Source organism: Egretta garzetta, unplaced genomic scaffold (assembly GCF_000687185.1).
Source record: "Egretta garzetta isolate BGI_Z169 unplaced genomic scaffold, ASM68718v1 scaffold287, whole genome shotgun sequence".
Lineage (NCBI taxonomy): Eukaryota > Metazoa > Chordata > Aves > Pelecaniformes > Ardeidae > Egretta > Egretta garzetta.
Genome location: NW_009260435.1, coordinates 8,796,993 through 8,805,540, shown reverse-complemented (window position 1 = coordinate 8,805,540; position 8,548 = coordinate 8,796,993). Strand labels below are relative to the sequence as shown.

General features: G+C 41.9%; 1 protein-coding gene across 1 annotated transcript in view; it reads right to left on the bottom strand.

The window, feature by feature from the left end:
• Positions 1-84: 84 nt before the first annotated feature.
• Positions 85-8,548, bottom strand: part of MNS1 (meiosis specific nuclear structural 1) — an 11,689-nt gene continuing 3,225 nt past the window's right edge. The window contains exons 3-10 of the mRNA XM_035899540.1: positions 8,215-8,342; positions 7,183-7,285; positions 6,051-6,280; positions 5,088-5,304; positions 4,902-5,009; positions 3,136-3,393; positions 2,068-2,193; positions 85-398 (exon numbers count right to left, since the gene is read on the bottom strand). Of these exons, the coding sequence (XP_035755433.1) occupies positions 300-398; positions 2,068-2,193; positions 3,136-3,393; positions 4,902-5,009; positions 5,088-5,304; positions 6,051-6,280; positions 7,183-7,285; positions 8,215-8,342 (1,269 nt within the window). The 3' untranslated portion in view covers positions 85-299. The remainder of the gene's footprint in view (positions 399-2,067; positions 2,194-3,135; positions 3,394-4,901; positions 5,010-5,087; positions 5,305-6,050; positions 6,281-7,182; positions 7,286-8,214; positions 8,343-8,548) is intronic.

Below are 8,548 nucleotides of genomic sequence, written 5' to 3'. Positions count from 1 at the left end.
ACACACGTGAATTTACACTAGCTTAGGTTTCTGCAAAGTTGCTGGAGAAAGCATTTTTAATATTGCTACATCACTAGCAGAGAATAATCGAGAAATCCAGTTTATTGATGAAAAATGGAAGTACAACATACGCTTAAATAAAACTAGCTGCTCGTAGGTTTAGAGCTCCAGTCTTAAAATGGAGCCTTTTTACAATATGAAAAAGGAGTTCCTCACTGTTAACAGGAAATGGCAATTTTCATTAGAAGTCAGATGACACCTAGCGGCAAACCAGGAGATGAGAAGAGATGGGGGAGGTTTCAGCTCTCTTCTGAAAATGCATTTCCTCTTCTCTTCTGATAAGCCAATCTAAATTCTTCTCCCAGCATGTTAACGTCATCCTCGTCTTTGAGTATTCCCTGCAATAAGGGGAAAGAAACACAGGCCAGAAGGTAAAACAAAGCAAAGAGGCTATTACAGATCTCTGAAATTTTCGATGGAAGTGAATCCAAGAGCTTGTATCCATGGCACCAGTGTTACCTTCAAAACAAGCAGCCCTGAAAACCCTCACAAAACTCCAACAGAGGAGTTTCACACAGGCGTACTCGGAGCTAACCTAGAACTGCTTTTTTCATTCTTCACGCAAACAATGAGGAGAACCCCGTACAGACTCCAGCATGAGCTCTGCACAAGGACACCACTGCCCCGCATCCCCTCTCTAATAAAAGTGATCACAGCCGCAGGTTTTGTAAAACAAAGCAACTGCACCGAAAAGAGGCACTTGCTGGGGCGGGGCTCTATCTCCACCTTGAGTTCTGTTGAAAAGAGCCCGTCCAAAGAAATCATTTTGGAGATCGGCTGATACTGAACAACTTAATCAGAAATGATGTTTTGGAGAAGGGAGGCAGGGGAACCCAGAAATCTAAATTGCTAGCGAAATCTAATTATTTTTAGGGCTAAAAATGTGTATGACCCACAGAACATCCCTTGCAGCATTTAGGAAAAAAGTAAAATTACAAATTGCATTTGCACTGGAGACTTTAGAATTAGGTAGAGCTTTTCTATTTGACCATTTTGAGTGAAGTCACATGATGTATAACCACACGATTCAGACACGGCGCTGAAGCAGAGAAAAGAACAAAGCGGAACACATCAATACCACGGACCAGGTGAGAGCCGCGGACACTCTGGAATAGCAAGACCTCCTACAACAGTAAATTCAAGCCAGAAAACAGTATCAAAACATTGCCAATTTTAGTTATTCTTTCCTTAGATCTACATTAGGAAATACTCCAAATTTGACAAATTCATGCACCAAATTAGCATATTAATATTTGAATAAGAACTGTACTTGCCATATTTACAATATATTCCAGCATTGCAGAAAGTAATTTAACAGTTCATTGAATAGTTAAATAAATTTCTTTAAATAGATGCATTTTTACATCCCTAAAGCAGCTCTCTGTTCATTTGCGTACCGTCAGGTGATCTTTCCGATTATGAAGTATAATGCAAAACAAGTTGTAGTTTATTCCTATTACAATAGTTGCTTCCATCGTTTTAACTTCTAAAACCACAAGGATGAACAGAGCAAGCGTTGAAATGCTTCTGTGAGCACTGCACCTTGCTGCACCGCAGCAGACGAGGCCTTGTTTCCATGGTAACAGAGACTTAGAAGACAGCCAACACTGTAAGGAATGGCTCCCAAAACCCCAATGAGAAGTTTTCTGGAAAGGCAGAGCCCTTTCCAGCTAGAAGAGCCCTGCTTTAGAACTTGCATTCCACATCCCAAACGCCAGGTGTGCAAAGTGCTGTGGAAGCTTTTGGCAAGTTCTGTACGAGGCATCAATACTGCAGGAGAGCCCAAAGCCCCATGTGCAGAAAGGTTTTGTAAGCTGCTTCCCAACCCAAAAAGGAAAAAAAAAATATAAAAAGGAGAAGGTGAGCACGGGACAGCTGACACAGTAAGGATAAGGACACCCACTGACTCCAGGAACTTAGGCAGTTCTGCAGCTCCCACTTGAACTATCCAGGAGAACACTGATCTAAGGACAAACATTTAAAGCATTTAAAATACAATCCGCTTACCCGAGGAAGATAACCCAGTAATTTAGATGCATGCTCTTTCAGGAGCTTCTGTCTCTCTTCTTCAACAATTGCTCGGATGTTTTCTTGTCTTCTCTCCTCTGTCTGTCTTTCTTCAAGCTCACGCTCCTACAATGAACAAGCAAGTTTTCGTAACCATTCAGTTGCAGTTCCCTGAACATTTGTTTCCACCAATATCCCCTACAGTATAAAGAGAAAATTTTTTTAGCTGAGTAAATTTTGAACTTCCACTTACTAACCCCTGGTTAGAGGAAATGAATTTGAAAAGGATGGAAAAGTTTATGTAAAAAAACACAAAGCACTGTTTAACCAACACGTGTTCGTAACTAGAAAAAAAATCTCAGACACAAGAGAAGACTGCATGGCAAGACATGAGGCTAGTCTGCTGTCTTAAGTGCTTGGTCTCATCCTAGAAGCCCTTTTAAAGGTAGTTAGGCGTTAAGTTCCAGTTCCTTCTTGGCTTCAGACAAGTTAGTCTGTTCCTACCCTACTGTTCTAATCAGGAAGAGGAGAAACAGGCATGTATTCTCATGCTGATGACTAGAAATTGCAATTCATATTACACATGTGATTTATATGCCATCAAACAGGTCCGAAAACTGCAGTGTAGGATGCCATGACTTGTTTCCAGTTTACACCTTTTCTTCCTCAGATGATAATTCAAGAGACTTGTCTAAAATCAAGGCTGGGACTTCCCCATCTCACACACCACCACCAGTGCTGGTGGTGGTGGTATGCTGAACTGGGCAACCGTTGTGTCGCGGAGCCTGCGGCTGTTGAAGAGGTGCCTGCAGAGCGTGTTGGGTACACGGGGGTCTAGGGACGTTGCTGACTCTACCCCTCTTGAGCTACAAAAAGAGTTCATGCCAAAAAGACTTTTCTTGTCAACAAACCAAAACAAAGGCTTGCTTCCCCCCCCGCCCCGCACATTTCTCTGCAATTCCCCTGTCCCCTTGCCCTAGTAACAACAGCCTCGTCACTCAGGACAGCAAAAGTATCCTCATATTGAAACGTTTTGGCTAAACCAAAGGCACAAGTGAAAACTCTTACTTTAGCTGCAATAAACTGTTTGCGACGGTCTTCAATAAGTTTTTCCACAGCCCTTCTGTGTTCAAGCTCTTTCATTCTTCGTTTCTGAGCGTTCATCTGTTCAATGCGGTCATCCTCGGCAAACTTGGCCAACATCTGTTGCCTGAAGACTTCTTCCTCTTCTTGCATAGCTTGTCGCGCGACCTTCTTTAAAGCAAGTTGCTCTTCGTACATTTGCTGTAAGTCTAGGCGTTGCTTTATTCTCTTTTCAATTTCTGCCTATAAAGGAAGTTTATTAAAATGCTGTATTACTGAACATACCTTGGAAAATTTTCATCATCATCAGCCAACCTACTTGATTTATCTTGGAACAGATTGACCATAGCTGTTACCTTCTAGCATAAATAACTGGAACAAACACTCCACATCCGACAGTGCTCTCCAGTATTAACCGGCTTGGCAAATGTCTCGGGATTCTCAAAATTAAGTCCAAAACAAAAGGAAATTTTTTTTTTCCCACTAGCATGAAGTGAATCAAAAGACAGTCGTCCCAAACAGCTCTCTAAAAATAACAGTACTGTGTATCTCAGCCTGTGTTACATTTTGTCACCCACAGCAAGACGAGACAAGAGTGTGCACAGGCCCATAGGAAAAAGCAAATGGCCATGCAAAAAGCAAGCACCTAATTAACCTACTTAGCTTAAAAAACCCGAACTCGAAAGTTACTGGCATTCTCCTTCATGAGATAAAGAAATATATAAAGGGGAAAGTGAGGGTACTGAAAACCTTCAGTTGTCTTCCTGGTTGAAATAAACACGTAAATACATTAGGGACAGGAAAGGAAGCGCAAAGGACCGAATCTTCCCTCCAGAACCCAAGTTAACATACGAACTGCTTGTCTGACTAAAAATATTTAGGAAATAGTGTTGCAAACAGACACTTTGTGCCAGAACAGAATTGAAAACAATTCAAATTCATTTAATACACCTAGAACTATGTCAGAAATAAGCTTTCTGCTTTGAGACAGCTCACGGGCCAAAATGGGCTCAAGGAAGTCCCTCAAAAACATCCCAAAGTCAGAAATAGCACCGCAGACTTAGCAAATCCAAAGTGTGAAAACCCCCCAGCCCAACCCAACCCTGCCAGCAGCGTTAGAGGAAAAGTTTTGGGAATGGGAGTTACCAGGCCTCTGAAGAGCATCTCCAGATGCAGAAGGAATTGCATGCGAGATATGCACTCACAAAATGTTCTTTCAGCATCACAACTCCAGTGACAACTTCCTAAGACTGAAAGAGCGCTGCTCCATCACAACAACATCCGGAGAAGCAAAGGGATGGAGGAAGGCTACGTAAAATACTGCTCCCTCCATTCACTTTACTACTTGTTTTCTAGATCAGCGACTGAAAATGTTTTCATTTTCTCTTTAAATCTTCCTACCTTGTCTGTTTAAATTCGTTTACCCATAGCTACAAGTGCTCCATAAATTGTATGTTTTCCTGCATATACGCTACTATTTTTTTTTTACAGAAGTTTCATTCAGACCAGCTCCCCTAACCTGAATATTCTGCAGAAATTATGGTGAAGTTGCAATATTCCTCTCCACTTGCATTTTCCTTAACAGCTTATGCGCAGGCACATGTACCATAGGTAGAACTTACTTACAAAAAAATGGCACCTGACAAGTACCAAGATACCCACAGATGTATACCTGCAGGAGAAGTCCAGGGAAAGTGAAGTATTCCCCCCCCCAGCACATGGCGGTACTACAGCTACCTGTCAACGCTTACCATCTCCTCCTTTCTTTCCATTTCCGCTTGTTCTTCCAGATACAGCTCTTGGCGGATTTGTTCCAGTTCTTCACGCTTCTGTTGTTCTCTTTCCAGATTTTGGGCAATCTATTACAAGAAAGAAGGATTTTTAAATGAAAGACAAGGATATACAACAGTTTCTTCTACAATTTAAATTTTTGATACCATGCTTTGAAGTCTTTGTTTTTTCTCCTCAGCATCTCGAACTTTAGCCATCCGATCTTCTTCTCTCTGTCGCTGAATGTTGGCAAACTCCATAATTTTCATATTTTCTTCTTCCATCTCTTCCTGTTTCCTTCTCCTCCAGATAGCTTGTTCTTTTTTAAATTCTTCAATGTAGGTCTGAGTTGCTCTCATTTTATCTAACTTCAGTTGTTTTTCCCTGTAGAAGATGGAAAAAATGATTAAGTAGTTATTTAACTTATCGCAGAGTGCTGTTAAACAGACCATATGCTCATCATTAACAAAATATTCCAGAGACTAAGATTTAAATGACTCTCCTTACCCATTCAGCTGGAAACTAGATGCCTAAATTGAAAATATTTATTAATGAATTGCCCCAGAAAGGGTATCTCACATAACACCTTTCTTCAGAAGAGGCTGTACACATAGGTACTCACTACTACTCCATTTTAGACATGCTCTATCAATACAGAGAGAAGAAAAGGAAGCCAAATGGCACCAGAATCTCCTGAACTTTGTATTTATTTATTTACGCTAAACTCTCCCCCTGCCCCCACTACCACCCTGCCCTCAGAAACCTCCTTTCCTGTCCCTCCCCGTAGGACAGGCATACAACATGTCTCACAAAGAGGCAGGGACACGAGGTGAGGCAGAAATCTGTGAAACGCCGCCGTTTCCTGCATGAGAGGCCTAAGGGAAGCACTCCTTGAAGTAAGTTGGCTTTCATATTTGGGGGGTAAGGGCACGAGGCTGACTGGAATGACAAGGATGTTCTGATGTTTAAACAGCAAAATCCATGCAAATCAGTCTTGTTAGTAAAATGCGACCAAGGAAAACAGAAATGGGTCTTAGCCTATGAAATGTATGAAAATTCATGTTCTATACAAAATTATATCCGTTGCTTTATTTTAGATTAATAAATAATAAAAATTCAAAGTAACTAACATTTGGTCTTCCTCGTAGATCTTTCTTACAATTTCATCAATCATGAGTTTCTCTCTTAGAAACTCTTCGTAAGCACCCTCCTTCTTCCTCTCTTGTTCCTCAAGCTGTTTCTCCAGTTCTTGCCGATACATTATCTTCTCCTTGTTTCGCTTCAGTTCTGCGGAACTTTCTTCTTCTACCACCTTTTCGTACTCTTCCTTCATCTTTTGGGCTATTTCAGCCTCACATTTCTACAGGGGGGAAAAAAAGCAATGCAAGATTCCTTTTTACTCCCACCAATCCCCCTTGTAATCACAAAATACACAGCATAAAAAGGAATTATACTGCGTTGCAAAAATGGAATGTTTTCCACCTCCATCTATAAATATAGCACCTTAACAGGCTTACTAGCTTAATTCAGCAAGTGGAACCCTCGCAGAGAACCCTCAATATCTAAGCAACTCAAGGAGAATGAACAATACTTAAAGGAAGCTACGTATCGAACCAAGACATGGTAGAGCATTCAGCATGAGTGAAACTAGCTCGCATTGGCCTAACCACTGGAATATGGTTTAACTGCAGAGCGTCCTCAATATACACGTTGTCTTTACAGCAACTCGTGTAAGCTGAATTTTGTATAAAATGTGAACATAATCAGAATCATCTGCCTGATCACCGATATTATCCCGTACGCAAATAAAAGCTCACAATTCTTTCTGAAGTTATGCAGATCCGTGTTTAAGAATAGTAACAACATTTTTAACAACGTTTCTGAAGTTATGCAGATCCGTGTTTAAGAATAATAACATTTTTAACAACATGCTTCTGAGGTGAGGATTCGCCACAACGAGCACTTACAAAGGCTATCATAGTTTTAAGTTGGATATTACAGAACCAGTAAAATAAAAACTACATCCATTCATACAGCTTAATTCACTACTACTTTGATTGCAATGGCAAAGTAGGCCTTTATGGCTGGTTATTGCCGGCTAATTAGTCTTTTGTAACACAAAATGTGGTTTCACTAGAGACTGCATGCCCAACCCTAACAGTACCTTAGCTAAAAATGCTGCCTTCAAAGAAACATTTTCAGCACAACCCATAGAGAGTTACAGAGCACTCAGGTGCTGGGAGACGCTCTGAAGCTAATTACCATTTTCTCATACCGTACAGCTTCTTTTTCACTGATCTGTGCAGCTCGCTCTTTATTCATATAAGCAGATTTTAGCTTTTTTTCTAATTCTCGAAGTTCAAGACTGGGGGTGAGGAAAAAGAAAAAAAAAAGAAATTTATACTATTACAAGAAAGTCAGTACCTATGGGAAATAACTGAAATTTCCCTCACTATTTAAACACCCCTTTAAAAATAATTTTTTTTAGTTAAAACCCCAGTTTTAGATGGAAAATGTTACTCTAGTAAAGGAACAGAAAAAGAAAACAAAACCTGTCTCACACCAAGAACTACCTATATTTGTACATATGCTACCAATAGCTTTACATATTTTACATCTAACTAGATAAACGCATGCAAATATATGAAAATATGTACACTTAAAAGTATACATATCTATAAAAGCACGTACTCCAAATGAAAGTTCTGTGGATCAGAGAGAGTTTTATTGACAGAAATTGCTTAAAAGTAACTTTTTATCGTATCTTAATCTTAAATAAGTTTTCCTTGCAGGTCGGATTCATTGCCACTTCTGCTCCAACGTCACAGAGCCTGCCTGGCCTGCGCTCCACCTGCGTCACCTCACGCTGCTCAGAGGCCACGCCCCCTTCCCGCGCCTGTTGGGCGTTCACCCCCTTTTCTGATAGTGCTGCCTGGCGCCTGGAGCAACCTTCCCCATAGCACTTCTCAATCTACCTCTTCCTGGGCCGCTTCCAGTTCTGATCGTCTTTGCAGCACAAATTCAAAGAGTTAAAGCTTAATCTAAAAAAATAAAGTATGCACCTGATTTGAGCCTACTAAAACGCCCTCTCTATTGCTCGAGAAGACCTCCCGCTACAGCTTCCCGCACCCAAGGCTCAGTCCCAAACGCGACTGAGGAAACCAGAAAGCGAGCAGGAGGCACGCAACCGACTGACTGACTGACTGACTCCTTCCGTGAACCCCCCTGTCGGGGCCGGGGCTGACTTCCAGCAGCAGGCAGTTAAGCCGAGCAGGGAGATTCTCCAGGCCTTACCTGTTCTCTCTCACTTGTTGCCTCATCTTTTCTTCTTTAAGTTTTTCGTGGTTCAGCCTCGCCAGCTCCGCCGCCAGCCTTTCTTCTTGCTCCAGCTGCAGCTCTCTCTGGGTTTTGTTCTCTTCTGCCTAATTGGAACAAACCATTTCCAGCGCGGCTCCCCGCCCCGCGCACGCGTTTGGAAGCAGGCAAACAGCCGGGCTACGGAGTCGGTGAACAATTTTTAAAGGAAAAGCTTTTGGCCAGGCGGAGCCCCCGCCCAGCTGAGGGCAGTCGGACACGCGGGGCTGCGCTCACAGACACACGCAGAGGCCCTCGGGGCTCCGGGCCAGCC